General features: G+C 38.8%; 1 protein-coding gene and 1 pseudogene across 1 annotated transcript; one reads left to right on the top strand and one right to left on the bottom strand.

Moving 5' to 3' along the window:
* The first annotated feature begins 1,749 nt into the window (after nt 1-1,749).
* Nucleotides 1,750-3,432, top strand: LOC121769951 (annotated as a pseudogene).
* Nucleotides 3,433-12,406: 8,974 nt separating this feature from the next.
* LOC121770510 lies at nt 12,407-13,126 on the bottom strand. The gene has a single exon (XM_042167226.1). The coding sequence runs from the start codon at nt 13,124-13,126 to the stop codon at nt 12,407-12,409; it is 720 nt and encodes a 239-aa protein (XP_042023160.1).
* Between the last annotated feature and the right edge of the window lie 5,523 nt (nt 13,127-18,649).

Below are 18,649 nucleotides of genomic sequence, written 5' to 3'. Positions count from 1 at the left end.
GTTTTAGAGCATTGCATGTATATATATCACTTGGTTTTAAAACTGCAATGAAAAATGCTTACTCTTCACCTGAATTGATGTGTGTTTTATATTATATAATTGAGAAATGGCTTAAGTACTTCAGTGAGATTCCAACGATCTTTTTGATTGCAAAGGTCTTGGATCCAAAATGGAAATTAGACGATACCTCCATGATTTTAAATTTTTATTATAACAATTTGAGTTCTATTGATCTTGGTCCACTTAAAGCATTGCAATTGGATACCAGTGACGAATTCGGAGTAGACCTCTCAGAAATATTTCACATAAACCTCCCGAACCGGTCAATTATCCAACAAACCTTCAAGTTTAACTTGCGTGCTCTCTACACCTAATATGAAACCAAGTATAACAGTACCCACCAAGTCAGAAGACCTCCTCCTCCTCCTCAACAACATAACTTTGGCTTCGCATTTCAAGCCGATTATGATGACCCCGACGCGCAATCCCAATTAGCCGACCTATATAGCTACAGCACCAGCGGAAGATCCTCGGTATGGTAAGTGAATTAGATTTATATTTCGATTCACTCTTTTTCTTTGGTGATGAATGTCCTACTCCTCCGCCCAAATCGACGTCCTCGATTGGTGGGGAACACACTAGAAAGATTTTCCCATACTTGCGTCAATGGCCAAGAAGATTTTTTCTGTTCCGGCTTCCACTGTCGCCGTCGAGTCCGCTTTTAGTGTTGGCTCGCGTGTGTTGGATGAATCAAAAAGTAAGCTCTCCGCGAAAAATATGGAAGCCGTGATGTTACTTGATGATTAGGCCAAAGCTGACGTCGGCGAACAAGAAAATGATTGGGATGATCGTTAGGAGGGATCACAAGAAGAATTCACCGGGGATGAATCGTAGGCAAACTGTCAACCGCCGGACAAGCAAATAGGTAAGTAAGGTAAGAGAACTACGTGAGCTTTGATTCCATAATGCAAATGAGCATTGGGGATACGTAGGCACCTCAACTTAAATTTTAAATTTAAGTTGAGCTCAAGTCCTTTTTCCTTTTTTTTCATTTGTTTCTACTTTAAAAATATGCAAATACAATTAAATAATTGTATTTGTATATACTCTAGTCGATGAAAAAGATTTTTCTATAAGGCTAAATCCGGAAAACTACAATTCTACTATAATTGTTGATTGTTAGACTAAACTCAACATTTAAAGTTGAATTGCTAAAGGTGTCCTCAATTTAGTTAAGTAGATAGATCTCCTTCGCCGACTAAAAGTATATATATACTTATAAAATTATTGTTCAGAACTTCTAAGTCTTTTTGTAATTTGTAATTAGCTTCGTTGTTGACTAGTAGTCTCGTTATATTTAAATTTTTGTTTAAGACTTCAAGACCTCAAGGTTTTTGTGATTTGTAATTGTTGTAACTTGTAATCTCAATAAAATTACAACTTTATCTGTGTTTTTTTATATTTTATTTACGCACATTTCATAGATATAGATAAACAAATAAAAAAATACAAAAAAATTGACGAACCGCCGAACCGGCGGTTCAGGCAAAAAACCAGTGATTTTGAATCGCCCCGTAAACCGACGGTTTTTTGAACCGGAACCGGAACGGCCGGGACCCTTGGTGGGCCGGTTCCGGTTCATGGGGATGATGAACCGTGAACCGCCGGTTCATGAACCGGAACCGGCTGTTTCAGACCCGCGAGCATGCCTATTAAAGCCCAAATGATTTGGGGCTTAAAATGGACGGATTTATTCTCTCCTGTCCGCAGCTCCAGTAGCTTACAGTTTGAACTTAAACCGAAATCGAGAGAAGCCGTCGAAGAAGGAGAAGAAGCAAAATTATTTGCTGCGTGAATCGCAAGCTGTCTTGTATCTCTGCAATTCCAGGTATATTGTTATTGCTTCGTTGCTTCACACAACAGTTTCCTCTTTTTTAATTTTTTTTTATGATTTTGTTTGGTAAGAGGTCTTCGATTAGTTTGCATAAAATTAGACCAAAAGGTGTGATTCTCTTATTTTGGGAGAAATCATGTGTTGATGGATAGCATGCTGAATTAATTAGCTTCGTCAAATGTGGAAAACCTAGTAATTTAGAAAATCATGATGAGCAATCTACACTCTAGGGTTTTTGTATTTGCAATTCATACTGTAGCTGCTCAAGCTTTCAATTTGACTTGAACAATTGTTAGTAATCACTTCAAATTGGAAATTATCGATGTATTTCACAGTGTTTGGTGATAGTTTTTGGTAGAGTGTTTTGTTTTATGAATAGCTTACACAAACTAGTATTGCAGATGGCGTTGGTTGTTATTTGTGGTCAGCCTTGTAGTGGGAAGTCGACCACCGCGGCCTGCCTGGCCGAAGCCCTTCAAGAAGCAGAATCTAAGCCACCGGCCAGGATCGTAGATGAGTCTTCCTTTCATGTCACGCGGAATGAAGGTTATGCTAACATGCCATCGGAAAAAAAATTTAAGGGGGGTTTTGAGATCCGAAGTCGACAGATCACTGTCTAGAGACAATATTATAATAGTGGACTCTTTGAACAGCATCAAGGGGTACCGGTACGAGCTATGGTGTCTGGCTCGTGCAGCTGGTACAAGATATTGTGTCGTGCACTGTGATGTAGACGAGACACACTGTCGGAGGTGGAATGAGCAACGGAGGGAGAAATCAGAGGCGTGTTATGATGATAAAATATTTGAGGATCTGGTAAGGAGATTTGAGAGGCCGGACAGCAGAAACCGTTGGGATTCCCCGTTGTTTGAGCTGTGGCCGTCCAGAGATGGGATTGGAAAATCGTCTGCTGCCATAACGGATGCTGTGACTTACCTTACGAAAAGAGTAGACTCCAAAACCAAGGATGTCAAAGTGTTGCAGCCCACTATTGCAACACAGGGTGCACGGCTAACAGAGGCGAATTCTCTCTACGAATTGGATAGAGCGACACTTGAGGTGATGAATATGATCGTGGAAGCACAGTCACGTGCAGCCGGAGGTCCCCTCAGTGGTGTGACACTTGGACCGGGTTTACCTAGTGTTGATGTGTCAAGGCTTGTTGGCCTCCCTGAGCTGCGTAGGCTCAGACGGACTTTCATAAAATTAACAGGGCAGTCGAGCTTAAGTGGTCTGCCACCGCCCTCGGATGCTGATAGTGCAAAGAGGATGTTTGTGGATTACTTGAACAGGGAATTAGGAAGTAGTTAAGAGTAAGAGGCAGATCGCAGTCAAGAAAAATCCTCATCGTCGTTCTTCAAATCCACATGGCGTCTATGCAGGAGAGATTTGCATTCTCCTTGGAAGTGATTTTGAGATTAACAGCATTGTAATGGTAAAATAAGCATATTTCTTGAAGATCCTGTGCTTTTTTGTTTCTTGTTGTATGGTGCCTATCTGATTAAGACATATATATATAGTCATAAGTTACTTTTACATCCATCTTCTGTTAGATCATTGTTATTTGCTTTCAGACTCATTGTTTACTGCTAGATTTCTACGTTCTTGTTCCTTTCGATATAGAATTAAGGCCATTCACAATAAGTAACGATACAAATTGCCGATCGATCGGCGGCGGTTTTATCGTCCCCTGTTGCACGATTTCCGCCGAGGAATGGTGCCCTGAAACTGCCGTTAAATCATCCGCGCCGAATGCTATCGGCAGTCCGATCAGCCTATTGCAGGCTCGACCGCTGCTCACGTTTTTTTTTTATTATTCTTTAAAAATCACACTATAAATACCACTTTTCTTCTCATTTCATTTACACCAAACATTCCAATTTTTACATCTCTCTTTTTGCACTCTCTTCACTCGAAATGGATTCCGCCGCCGACGAGGAGATTGTGGGTGCTTTAGAGCAAGCCATGTTGGAGTATGGTATGCGCATAGAGCGATAACAGCGGCAACATCAATTAGAACAGTAGGTCCCTGGGCCAATCCACCATCGGTAGCTGATCTTCCAAGATCATGACGTAGTTGTACTCTGACTACTTTGCCACGGAACGACGGTGGGGTCCGACGATTTTTCGTCAGCGTTTGAGAATGCATTGATAGACGGATTTATAGGGTGCTATTGTAGGTGTTCGGCGTTTGAGAATGAATCAATAGATGGATTTATAGGGCGCTATTGCAGGTACTTGGACTGGAAGATAAAATACTGACGTATCAAGAGGAAAATAAGGATGAGATAGTTTATATGCTCCAAGTAGTATCAATGCTCTAAATTTTGTTTCATGTAAAGAGAAAGGATTCTAAGAGCATTAGCAATGGAAGGGTCTAATTTTTATTATTTTCACGTTAGCATTTTATCCCACTTATTCTTAAGGGCCTATCTCCTTGCAATGGAAGGGTCTATTCCACTTTTCGTTTCATTTCCACATCATCAATATTTATTTTAGTTTTTTTGAACTTCTATATTTAAACATGTTATCAACTTAATAAATTAAAATGTAAAAATAATATAATACAAAAAATAAATTTTAATTGATCTCAAATATGTGACAACTTATTAATTAATTAGATGAAAACCTAAATTACGCCATCTCCAATCTATAGTCCATTTATTTAATAAAATTATTGGCCCACTAATAAGCCAATAGAATTGATAAAATTAGTTTAAACATAAAGAGTAAAGATCAAAATTGATATTGAACATTTGGTCATTTTACGATTTTAGTCATAAACTTTATCATTTGGATTTTTTGGTCATGTACATTTCGAATCGGATCACAATTGGTCTTGGACTAATTGTTTTGTTAAAAACCAACGGTCAACAAGTTTAATCTCAATTTTGACAAAATTAGACTTTTAATTCTGATTTTTTACTCCCTAATTATTTTAGAAAATATTCATTTAAAATTAGAAATAAATAATATAAAAAAATAAAATGAAATAGAATTGCTCACACTAAAACACGTATGCTCTAATGCTTAGGAAATTCTCTCAACACTTGCGAAATTTACTCAAAGGAATTCTATGAATTCCCTAATTTATTTGTTAGTTCTTGAAATTCATCTCCTCCCACTAAACTTTCCATCTTTTCCAAAAGATCTTATTTGTTTTCAACTGCTTGTGATCCTTTCTAAAAAGAACAAAAAAGCATGAGTTTAGTTTAGTTATTGTTAAATTTAATTAAGAAAAAAAGGTGAATTAAGCAGATCCAAAGGAGAGGAAGCAGTGAAGTGCCCTCGCTGCAACTCCACCAACACCAAATTCTGCTACTACAACAATTACAGCCTCTCCCAGCCCAGATACTTCTGCAAAACATGTGGACCTCCTCACCCATCTCCAAAAAACTCCCTGATTTGGTGCCGCCACAAAACCCTAATAATAGTGTGAGCAATTCTATTTCATTTTATTTTTTCATATTATTTATTTCTTATTTTATATGAATATTTATTAAAATAATTAGGGAATTAATTAGGGAGTAAAAAAATTAGAATTAAAAGTCTAATACGGTCAAAATCGGGATTAAACCCGTTGACCGTTAGTTTTTAACGGAAAAAATCCAAAAGATAAAGTTTATGACCAAAATCGTAAAATGGTCATATGTTTAGGACCAATTTTGACATTTACTCAAATATAAATTAGGGTTACATTGTCTCTTCTTCCTCAACCAGTTGTCTCTTCTTCTTCCTCAAGTGTATTTCTTCTCTCTCTCCGCAAAATAAAAAAAAATCGATCATAGGGCCGATCGCTGGCCCTATCACCAGAAATCCAGAATTATTCGGGTCGATTGACGGCCCTATGGGATCTGTCAAGGCCGAAACAAAGGCTCAAATGGGGGAGGTGGAATGGGTAATAATTGTCCCCTTTTCCACAATGAGGGGCTGATGGGAAGTCAATCATAGACTCAATTAATCGACTCATCATTGCTAACGCTCTAATATATAAAATTAAATAAGACGAATTCCAATACAAAATGATTTTTGGAGTTTGGAGTAAGTGGACCCCACCGTAAGTCTTTTCCTTTTATCTTTGTCTGTTATGACCGTTGCATTAAGATTTAAAAGACCAAATAAAATAAATATTTATTGTTAAATATTTCTTAAAAAGAAACACATTCGATCTTTGATCCCACATCAAATACACATTCGATCTTTGATCATACGCATCTTTTTATATCGAAGTAGGTATTTGAACGTTACGGCATATGTCATTGCTTTATTCTTACACAACACAACTCATTTTTTGTTTTATGTAGTTGTAAATTGTAAGCCAGTACTCCCTCCGTCCCAGCCTAAGTGAGACGTATTCCTTTTTAGTACGTCCCAATTTAAGTGAGACGTTTCTTTTTTTTGGCAACAATCAACTCACTCATCTCTTCTACTTTATCCTGTTATCTCTCCTACTTTATTTTTCTCTTTCTCTTTCTTACTTTATCCTCTCTTTTCATTTTTCTCTCTTTCTCTTTCTCTTTCTTACTTTACTCTCTCTCTTACTTTACCATTAATAATTTAATTCACTAAATACCACAACCTAAATTCTTGTGCCAAAATAGAAACGTCTCGCTTAGGCCGGGACGGAGGAAGTATGAGTTAGGGGCATTTGGTTGTAAACAATTGTTTAATGTTAACCACATTTTCTTCTTAAAAACGCGTATTTAACACTTTTAGATTGGTGTTGCTCAAAATTAGTACAATCTTTGAATGACCCATAAAATTGATATAATGGTTTCAATTCTCTCTTTATATTAATATATATCATATCGATTATTCTTATTTGTTAACAAAATTGATAATCATATGTGAAATAAATTAGTAAAGAATTATGGATAAAATATATTTAAAAAAATTATGCCCAAAAATTGCTAAAATGTAAATATGAGGGGGGAAGTGAAAATATATGCACTTCCTCAGTCTATCTCTTAAAACTATGAACTATTAAAGAGATGCAATTTTAATTCATAATTAATAAAGTAAGAGAAATAGAAAAAAAAATTGAAATATTGTTAGTGCAGACTGAGTCTCTCACGTTATTAAAGAGTAAACAATTTTAAAATTAAGAATTCATAAATTTAAAGAGTATATTAAAAAGAAAATAGTTTGCTATATGTTTATGGTATTAACTCAGGCTTAGTATTTCATATGTTCAATTCTGGAGGTGGATGGATCATGGAAGTAATAGTTGGAGAAATCAGGAAAGTATACATATACCCCACTTCCCAACGTGTACTTTAATTGTGAAATTAATCACATTATTTTTATTCTTGTTAAATTATCATGCAACATTTCGATATGGTTACAACTATTGTAATCAAACAATATTTTAATATCTATCCAACCACATACACAAACATGACCTTATTAAAATAAAATTAATAATTAAAAATAAATCTTTAAGCGAAAGAAAACACCCAAGTTCTTTAATTGTAATGATATTAGGACTTTATGTTGGAAAGGGTTTGATGAACCACATGTTGCAATGATTTCACGCCAACTTACATAAATTAAAAAATAAGCTAACTAAATGCGTGATTATATTGTCGGCTCAAGTAAGCATAATGTATAACATTGAATTTTATTTTATATTTGAAAACCTAAAAGTTAAAGATTTGTAGTATTATTAAGAGCAAAAACTAAAAATGGTCCTAAACATATGACGATTTTACGATTTTGATCCTAAATATTATCTTTTGAATTATTTCGTCCTGAACAATTGGAAACTGGCCACATTCAGTCCTTTTTGGACGACACCGTTAAAAATAACGGTCAACACCAGTTTTGTCAAAGTAACTATTTAAAAAAATATATTAAATATTCTAATATAATCAATTAAAGTGAAATTAAATAGGCAGACTCATTTCCTTGCTTATCCTCTGAGATGAAAACAATTCGCAAATCTTCTGCCGCCGTTCCACGCCCCAGATCTCCAGCTCCACCACCACCAATCGTTCTAACACCACCACTCCAAACCGGAAGACAACAACAACAACGAGAACATGAACAACATCTCCCTAAGCCTAAAGCGCGGCGCAGCCGTGACGAGAGCTACAACGGCGGCGAGGTGTCGCTGCGGCCAGGGGCAGTCGGCGGGGTCGAAGAACATGCCGAAGCCGCCCATCATCATCACTCGTGACAGGGCCAACGCGCTGCGGTCCTAGGGCCAGGTCGGCGGCGGCACGTCACTGCCCCCTCATCGCCTCTGGCAGCGTCGTCATCATGGCCGCCTCCTTCTGCTATTGAATTTGATAACCAAGAGAGAAGAGGAAGAAGACATTGCAGGAGAATTGTATTTCTTTGTTTTGTATTATCGTTTGGAGTAATCCTCTTAATATAGAGGTTTACCCTAATTTACAAATGGTAATACTATCTCCTATTTTTGGTGGTATCAATCACACACTAATTACAGGATCAATCACTCCCTAATTACATGATTCTTGCCTTACTTACATTATTTCTTTTCATATTCTAACACTCCTCCTCAAGCTAAGTGATGGCATCTCCAATGCTTAGCTTGCCTAATACTTCTTCAAACACCTTTGAGTGGGCAGCTTTGGTCAGGATGTCTGCTAGTTGATCTTCTGAGCAGACGAAGGGAAACTCAATAATTCCTTTATCAATCTTTTCTTTGATGAAGTGTCGATCAATCTCTACATGCTTCGTCTGGTCGTGCTGGACTGGATTTTCGGCTATGCTGATTGTTGCCTTGTTGTCACAAAATAGTTGACTCTTCTGTGTAGGTGGAAAACCAATTTCTGTAAGAAGTCTCCGTATCCATAGAATTTCAGTTATTCCACTCTTTGCCCCTCGGAATTCTGCTTCAACACTGGAAAGTGCAACCATTTTCTGCTTTTTACTCCTCCAAGTGACAAGATTGTCACCTATGAACATGAAGTACCCAGCTGTTGACTTTCGATCGATAGGATTGCTTGCCCAATCAGCGTCGGTGTATCCAGACACTTCTAATTGCCCTTCACCTTTCAGTAAAACTCCGTAGCCAACTGTCCCTTTGAGATATCTTACTATCCTCATCGCAGCATTCATGTGCTCTTCTTGTGGGTTGTGCATAAACTGGATTACCACTCCAACTGCATATGCGATATCTGGCCTTGTATGGGCTAGGTAGATCAGTTTTCCAACCAAGCGTTGATATTGTTCTCTGTCTGCTGGTTTGGCTCCTTCTTCTATCTTTAAACCATGGTTCTGTACCATTGGTGTCTCTGCTGGCTTGCATTCCAGTAGTCCTGTCTCTGTTAGCAAGTCGATGACGTACTTCTTCTGTCTCAAGAATATCCCCTTTTATGATCTCATGACTTCTATTCCCAGAAAGTACTTCAAATCTCTTAGATCTTTCATCTCAAATTCTTGGAAAAGATTTTCTCGCAACTTCTCAATTTCAACTGTGTCATTTCCTGTAATTATCATATCATCCACATATATCAGAATATAGGTTATGCTATCACCTTTCTGTTTGAGGATGAGAGTATGATCAGAGTTGCTTTGTCGGTATCCATATTTCTGCATCGCCTGGCTGAACCTTCCAAACCACACCCTGGGTGACTGCTTTAGACCGTATAGTGTCTTCTTTAGACGACATACTTCTCCTGGTCCAAATTCACGTGAATAGCCCGGGGGAACCTCCATATATACCTCTTCATTTTTCTTCAGTTCTCCATGTAGGAAGGCATTAGTGATGTCAAGCTGATTTAAAGGCCAATTCTGATTCGCTGCAACAGATAATAGGATTCTCACTGTGCTTATCTTGGCTATTGGTGAGAAGGTCTCAGCGTACTCTACCCCATAAGTCTGAGTATAACCTTTTGCTACCAGTCTTTCCTTATATCTCTCAATCGATCCATCTGCCCGCCTTTTTATAGTGAAGATCCATCTGCATCCAACTGGTCATTTTCCATCTGGTAGTACACATTTCTCCCATGTATTATTTTTAAGAAGAGCACCCATCTTCTTCTTCATGGCTGCCCTCCAATGTTTGTGCTTCATCGCCTCTTCGATTGAGTTTGGTATTTCATCCTCATAAAGGGAAGCTTCAAATGCTCGTGTCATTTCAGTCATCTGGGCAGTCATGGAGTAGGCAATAGGGTAGCGAGCTTTTCTTCCCTTCCAATCTGGAGAGTATTTCTTCGGGGGCACTCCTCTATTGCATCGTGGAGGCAGGATAGGCTGTCCGGAGGTTTCTGGCTCCTCTTGGATGGTTTCCCCTCTATGCTCAAGGCCAGTCTCAATAATAGGGAATTCACTATGATCAGAATTCCTTACCTCAGGACAATCAGTCAGAGATATTGGGGCTTCGTCACTGAGCGCAGTGGTCTCTGCCGGTGTGTTTGAGGCCTGCTCGGTGGTAAAGCTAACCTTCTCTGTTGGATCCACTTCGGGAACATGACTTGGTATAGGACTGGTGATTAGGTTCGGGAACAAACTTAGCGGGTCAATCAAAGTTTCTTTTTGATTTCCCCCCTGACTGCTAAGTTGGTGATAGAAGTACTCATTTTCAACGAAATCACAGTTCATTGTGATAAACATGCGTTTAGCTTTGAGGTCGTAACATCGATAACCTTTTTGTTGTTGGGCATATCCTAGGAAGACGCCTTTTACGCACAAGGAGAAATTTGGATCTTTTGTGTTTTGGTATAAGAATAAAGGTAGAGCATCCAAAAAATCTAGGCTCAAGAGTGAGTGGGAGAGGTATCTGTGTTTGGGTAGATAGGACTTGTGTGGGGGATTTGTTTTCTAGGCCTTTAGTGGGTAGGCGATTCAGGGTATAGACAGAAGTGGCCAGGGCTTCAGGCCAAAAAGACTTTGGGACTTTGGATTCTATAAGATAGGCTCTAGTTATTTCAAGGAGTTTCCTATTCTTTCCTTTTAATACCCCATTTTGTTCAGGTGTGTGAGGGCAAGTGGTTTGGTGTACAAGGCCATTTTTTGCAAAGAATTGTTGCATTTGGGTATTGACATACTCCCCCTCCCTCATTATCAGACCTAAGGATTTGTATGTTTTTCTTATACTGGGTTTGAACAAAGGTATAGAAAAGGATAAATATATCAAAGACTTTTGACTTAGATTTCATAAAATATATCCATGTCATGCGTGAAAAATCATCGATAAAAAACATAAAATATTTAAGCCCTTGACCGCCTGTAATAGGTGTTGGCCCCCACACATCAGAATGAATAAGGGAAAAAACTTGGTCCACATGGGTATTATTAGCTTTAAAACAATGTCGATGACTCTTAGCCAAAAAACAAGTATCACAATCCATACGAGTAATTTTATCAAAACTAGGGAATAAAACTTTAAAATAACCTAGCGATGGGTGTCCTAATCGACGATGCCATAGTCAAGCTTGTCTGTCCGCGGATCCGTGAGTCAGCAACACAATATACTCTGTTGAGCTACTTCATCCACATAGTAGAGACCACGTCGCTCAGTGCCACGCCCAACAATTGTCCCCGTCTGAGTATCCTGTAACATGCAAAAAGAAGGTTGCATTAGTAAGGTGCAATTCAGTTCTTTCGTGACATGACTGACAGATGGTAACTTATGGGACAAGGTTAGGACATATAGGCAATTTGAGATTTTTAGAGCGGGTGAAATATTAATGGTTCCGGTTCCCTTGACAGTAAGCAATTCCCCATTGGCAGTCTGGACATATTTTTTATGAGGTTCGGACATCCCAGTAAAATCAGATTCATCAAATAGCATAGTGTCAGTAGCCCCACAGTCAAAAATCCAATCATTATCCTTATATGAAGATTCAGACATACTACAGGCTGCAGATAAATTTTCTAGAACTTGAAACCTATTTTTGCAATCAATTTGAGATTCAAATTCCAATTTTCTAGAGTCTGGGGTTCTTTTTCCAACAATATTAGAGTAAATGGAGTCAATATTTAATTTAGGAGTGTTTGAGGACTGGATAAAAAGAGAATGGAGTATATTTTCATATTCTACGGAACTAGAGGGACTGGAATATAATAAAGGTGGATGTGAGGGGTTTAATTTGAAATTAAACCACTCATTACCTTTCCCAACCCTTGCCGATGCCATTTCTTCTCCAGAAGGTGCCGCTGCAGTCCCAATTCTGATTGCCTCATCTCGACCGGCGGCGGTGGTGGCTCCTGTGCTTTCCGCTGCATTCATAGCGCTGGTAGCTCGATCTCGTTCCCCTGCTGCCGGTTGTCTTCTGTTCCCCTTGTTCGCCCAATTTCGAGTAGCCCGTCGCTTCTTCATCTCGTCCCACTAATTAGGGTATCCGACGAGATGGAAGCACTGGTCCTTGGTGTGTTTCCGGCCGTCACAGTGAGAGCACACGAGCTTGTTCTTATCCTCTTCGAAATGACGATCCTCTCCACGGTGCGGAGTCTGCCCGCCTCGTCCGCCGCCGCCGCGATTCCACCATTGTCAGTGCCGGTGGGTGCAGGTTTAAGCACGCTTTCATTCGTTGCCTCCCTTCAGACGATGGCGTAGGCGTTCTTCACCGACGGAAGAAGGTCCCGTTTTAGGATGTCTTTCCGTGTTGCTTCGTGGCTTTCATTCAGGGCAATTAGGAATTGGTACAATCTTTCCTCTTGTATCTCTTCATTACGGAGTGCGATATCCTCTGCATACTTCATTCGGTTGGGCCTCCTTCTATCAATTGTCATCCACATATTTTGGAGACGGAACCACAATTGTTCCAAGGTCATGTCACCTTGTTTGATGGTGTTTGCATTCACGTGCAGGTCGTATACTTGTAACGAGTCTCCTCCACTTCCATAGGTAACGGCCAGTCCCTCCCATAACTCCCTCGCCGTCAGATATTGCGAGACCTCATTCACGAGTTCGGGTTCCAAGTGGTTGATTATCCACCTGAACACTATATGATCCAGTTTCTTCCATGTTTCATGGTATGGATCTGTGCTTGGTGGAGGAACTGAATCCCGATCGATGTGGGAGGATAAGCCTTTCCCACCGATCGCTCGTGTCATGAGATTCTCCCAGAGCGGGTAGTTGTCTCCCGATAGTTTGGTGGTGACAACTATCTCACCTGGATTTTCTGGATTGGGCGCCGTTGATTTTGGTGGATTTGGAGATGTCTGCATACTCTGCCGGATGAACTCCCCGAATTTGGCTGCAAAATCATTGCCAAAATTCATGATTTGGTTCTCTTTCTTTTCTTCCTGATCTGACATAGTTTGTTGTTGTTTAGGATGTAGGTTTCTGCCTCTTGGTTGAAGGGTCGAGATTGGTATGGACGATGATGAGATTATATTCTGAGTCTCTCGTTCTCAACTTGCTCTGGTACCATATTGAATTTGATATCCAAGAGAGAAGAGGAAGAAGACATTCTAGGAGAATTGTATTTCTTTGTTGTGTATTATCGTTTGGAGTAATCCTCTTAATATAGAGGTTTACCCTAATTTACAAATGGTAATACTATCTCCTATTTTTGGTGGTATCAATCACACACTAATTATGGGATCAATCACTCCCTAATTTACAAATGGTAATACTATCTCCTATTTCTAACATCTGCAACTCCGCCTACGAGTGCCTCTTCCTCGAGGAATAAGAGGCGCCGCGCCCAAGTGATGAGCGATCCCAATGCGGCGGAAAATCAACTTTTCCAATGAGAATTCAACCAATCGATTGGATCACGAGTGACGCTGTGAAGCCACCGATGTTTAAGTTTGAACGTTCGTACACCAGCGTCCTCCGTATTTCGTCCGAGCTCGGTCTGCTTGGATAAAATGGTTTAGACATGGAGGATAACAACGAGCGCCCTCTGCCGCCGAGAAATGCCCCTGCTACCGCTGCAATTGCTTCAACGGCAATAGCAATGATAGCTCCGACGACGAGCACGATTTCTTCTCTGATTTAATTTCCGCTAATTCCTTCTTAGGCGACCGTTTGCATACATATTCTTGGATATCAATTTCTGCTATTTCATCCTTCAGCGGCATTTTAATTGTTTAGATAAGAATTTTAATATTTTTTGAAAATAATTATTTTGACTAAACTGGCGTTGACCGTCATTTTTAACGGTGCAGTCCAAAAAGGACTAAATGTGGTCCGTTTCCAATTATTCAGGACGGAATAATTCAAAAGATAATGTTTAGGACCAAAATTATAAAATCGTCATATGTTTAGGACCATTTTTGGCCTTTACTCTATTATTAAAATACAACTCTATTATTAAAATTTTAATTTTAATTCGAATTTACATGGTGTCAACTTAGGCTTTGTTCGCCATTAAGAGTCTCGTTCCTTGACAACACGAATTTTAAATTTTTTTAAGAAAAGTGGGTGGAGAAAAGTTAGTGGAGTATAAGTCTCACTTGTATATATTAATTTTAAATGAAATGTGAGTGGAATAAGTTGGTGGAATGTGATACCATATTACCATTTAGACTAAAGTCCATAATTGGTCCTTTACATTTGCCTTAAAAAACTTTTTAGTCCCTTACATTAAGTCTGTAACTTTTTAGTCCCAAACATTATGTTTTGGTCCAAAGTTAACACCTCCGTTAAAGTTAACGGTCAAATCTAATTTGATAATTAATGACTTAATTATGAATTTAATTAACTTAATTAAATTAACATTATTTTTTTTTGTTACCTAAATGGAAATTCTCTTTATTAGTTGGACAAAAAATTTCAAAAATTAGCCTAAAATTTATTCTCATTAATACGTACTCAATATTAGTTGTTTAAGTAAAACTTACCTCAACCGTAACCTGAAAAATTATGAAACAAATTAATACATTAATACATTGAACATTAATTTGACAATGAAATGCATCCAATGTATAAATATTTTACACAATATTGATTACATACAAAAGCTAGAAAAGTTTCATAGCACCAACAAACCACCACAAAAAGTTAGAAAAAAACACGATCATATTCTCAAGTTCTCGGGTACACTTGATGGAGCTGTCGGCACACATGAGGAAATAGCCTGCCCCCTTGAAGATGTAACTGCCACACTTGAAGAAGCTGCTCGTACGCTTGATGGAGCTGCCGACACACTTGAGGAAGTAGCTTGTCTGCTTGAAGATGCAGCTGCCACACATGAAAAAGTAGGATTATTATACATAGCAGCAACCGTACTTGTACACCGTGACCTCTTGTGACCTGGTTGATAACATAAGCTACAATGTTGTGGACGGTTACGCCTACGCTTTTTCCCATAATCTGTGCATAACATAAAATTACAATGGTTTATACTTGCTAATATAAGTAAGAAAGTTTTGAATAGAAAAAGTAATTACCTTGTGCATCTTTGGGGTTGCTAGCTTCAACTACACGTTCCGATTCAAGAGGATGGAGCTGAGGACATTTTCTCTTGTTATGACCCTTTTCACCACAGTTACGACATTTGTAATCAGACATCATCCCACTCCTAGACATCTTTTGCGTTCCATGTGATAACTCACATATTTTCACCTTTTTGTTTTGGCCTTTTTGTTGTTTATTTCCTTTCTCTCTTCGGATGTTTTCTGCCTTGCTCCTTTTGGACGGCCGGGAAGTTTGATGATTTCAGGTGGAACGACATCAGGCTCCATCGTCTTAGGCCATAAGTTGGGACCTTCAAGTGGATAAATAATTGGTTGGTAAACCTTTTGGAAACTTTCTTTTGAGTAACAAGTATCCACAAACTGATCTACTGTCTCACATGCCATCTCTATAGCTGTAATTGCATGATGACACGGGATGCCCGTGAGCATCCATCTCCGACAACTACATGTTCTATCCCTCAAGTCAACCACAAATTGTTCATTCCACTTCGTGTTCACTTGGTAAATCCAATCTCCAGCCTCTCGCGCCATGCACTCGCCTGTCTTCTCTTTCAGTTTCTCAATTTTCTTTCTTATCTTCGGACCAAAACAATCTTCTATCCTTGCAGCAAACTTCCTTCTAATTGTGAACCTATCCATCATGTACATCCTGATACACTCCAACATCCCAAGCAATGGTTTCTCACGAGCAAATAACAATACTCTATTTAAGCATTCTGAAATGTTGTTCACGAGGATATCACATTTTGCGTGAAATCCAAAGAAAGCACGACTCCAGTTTTTCTTGTTGGTGTGTTCAATCAACCACTTGTATGCTCCCTCATTTGTGTCCTTAATTTCTTCCATTGTTTTCTCAAAGCCGTGAATATTACTCGATCTTGCTGCCTCCCAAATTTTATCTTTTAATGTACTGCAAGGGAATTGATTTTTAAAGTTGTTCTGCATATGCCAAACACACATTCGGTGTTCTGCATCTACACAACAATTCTTAATTGCATTGATAAGTCCATACGAAAGAAAAATTAGAATATTTGTCAATATAGTCCTAAATATAAAACGAAGTATAAACAATAATTGTACCTTTTGCTTATCTGAGATAAAGGTCCACTTGCTGGAATCAGTAATCTCTAAATCTTTTACCAAAAGCCTCATAAACCAACTCCATGTATCTGTATTCTCAATTTGCACAACAGCAAATGCAATGGGAAATATTTGGTCATTTGGATCCAAACCAATGGCGGTCAAGAGAACCCCCCTTGCTTGTCCCTTGAGATGACATCCATCAAGGCCGACAATGCGTCTGCAATGAAGTTCGAATGATGTCTTACAAGCTTCATATGATATGTAAATAGCCTTAAATTTCTGATTTCCGTCATCTAGTGGTCGGGTAGCCAATATTACAGTACTACCTGGGTTTGCCCTTAACAATTCCGCCTTGTAGTCATGCAATCTTTTGTATTGTTGTATCAAATCAGCCTCAATGACAGAACGTGCATGTTTGATAGCACGTTTCGCTTTTCCCGAACTGATTGTGATTTTCATGTCTTGATGCACCTTTTCAATGAATTGACCAATGCTCATCCCGGGAAAAATGCGAATGTCTTCCTTATACTTCCTACTAAGATATTTGGCATTAGCACATCCATGGTACGAAGAAGAGCCACCACAAATGTGTTTATCCCGTAGACGTGAGACCTGCCAGTAACCATATGCAATCCTATATCTTATTGAAACATACCATGGACATGCAACTTTGTTCTTATGTTGAAGCACAGATTTGCAAATGGCGATGCAACGATCACTATCGTTTTTCTTAAAACGTAATTTTTTACCCTTCTTCACACCTTGATGCTCCATGAAATCTTTCTTTGAAGTAAATCGCAAGCCAATTTCCCACTTTAAATCGTTGAGATCAGTCCCCGGCTTATATCTTCGAGTTTTAACTCTTTCTTCACCTTCTAAATCTTCATCAGAACTCGGTGAATCACTAGGAAGGTACTCACTTGAACTTGAATCGCCTACAAGTTCATCATCTTTCCTTGTTTCCATTTCACTAACAATCTTTTTCCAAGATTCTACCTGACCATTCATTACTTCATCTTCTTCATCATTAGACAGATCATAATCACTATCCACGAATGAAGGTTTCCCACTAATATCCTCCATTGTACTCGTTGATGGCACCTTCACATTCACTTGTTTTTCATACTCCTCATCATCATTAGTCATATCCTCCTGATCATCATCCACTATTAGTTCAATTTTCTCTTCAATGTCAGGCACTTCGACTTCAGTTTCCTTATTAAGATCTGCAACTTCCTCTTGGGTTACTTGGCTAACTAGCATGTTGCCTTCCACAACTTCATCACCAGCATGGACTTGATATTCAACATCAACGACCAGTTCACGTTCATTCACAGCATATAAATCAATCACTCCTATTTCCAGTCCTATTTTCGCCATCTCCATGGAAGATTGGTTGTTGAATAAGCGCATCAACCCTTCATCCATATTCATTCTTGATTTTAAAAAGTAATACTCCAACCAAGTAACATCAAGTCCTTTTTTTTCAAGCATGTCATCAACTTCCAACTTGGACCATCTATCTGGATCACAATTGCTCATATATTCAACTAAACCACCAATATACTCCTTCCTAGGTGATTTGCTCATCAAACCATTGTAGTGTACTCTGGTTGTGAATGTGCCATCTGCATAACACATTAAATAAGTCTCACACATTATTAAACATAATCAAATTAGTCATAAACATATAAGTGCACTGTTCAAATCAGTCCATTTCGACTATTCACCAAAAAGTCGACCAACATATGTGGACCACACTCCCTTTTGACACATTCCCAAAAATTCAACCAGCATTCCAACAAAAAGTCATTTTGATTTTCCCAAAATAAACCATATTGCCAACTTCAAAAGAAATCCAGTCTTGTTTTCCCCAAAAAATACCATGGAAGAAAGCACAAACTTATTAGACAATAGTATAATAAGTCAATTTACAATACGGACAACCTTACTAATTAAACTAACCTATGTTTAGCGGCCGTGGAGGATTTACAGGCGGCGGAGGATTCGGTGGCAGTGGCGGCGGAGGAGGCAGAGGATTCAGCGACGGAGGAGAAGGTTCGACACTGTCATCCTTCTTCTTTCGTCTATCATATCCTTTGAGGTTTCGTTCGCCACTACTGTCATAGTAGAAACAACTCTCCATAATCGTATAATTCTCGCCGCTGCAGTGAGTGTAGAACCGCCGCCTGCTGCAATTTTTTTTGGTGGAGAAGACTCTTAGTTTGAATTACTTAGGTTAAAATTGGGGATAGTGGGAGGTGAAGGAAGGATTCCCGTAAAACTATCTGTGGGATTTAATTTGATTAACTAATTTACTAATAAGGAGTA

This window comes from Salvia splendens, chromosome 16, assembly GCF_004379255.2.
Source record: "Salvia splendens isolate huo1 chromosome 16, SspV2, whole genome shotgun sequence".
NCBI classification, from domain to species: domain Eukaryota; kingdom Viridiplantae; phylum Streptophyta; class Magnoliopsida; order Lamiales; family Lamiaceae; genus Salvia; species Salvia splendens.
This window is presented reverse-complemented; position numbering and strand designations above follow the sequence as displayed.

Excerpts from the sequence above, each read along its gene's own strand:
- LOC121770510 (XM_042167226.1), bottom strand. The coding sequence starts at position 13,126 with ATGTCAGATCAGGAAGAAAAGAAAGAGAACCAAATCATGAATTTTGGC.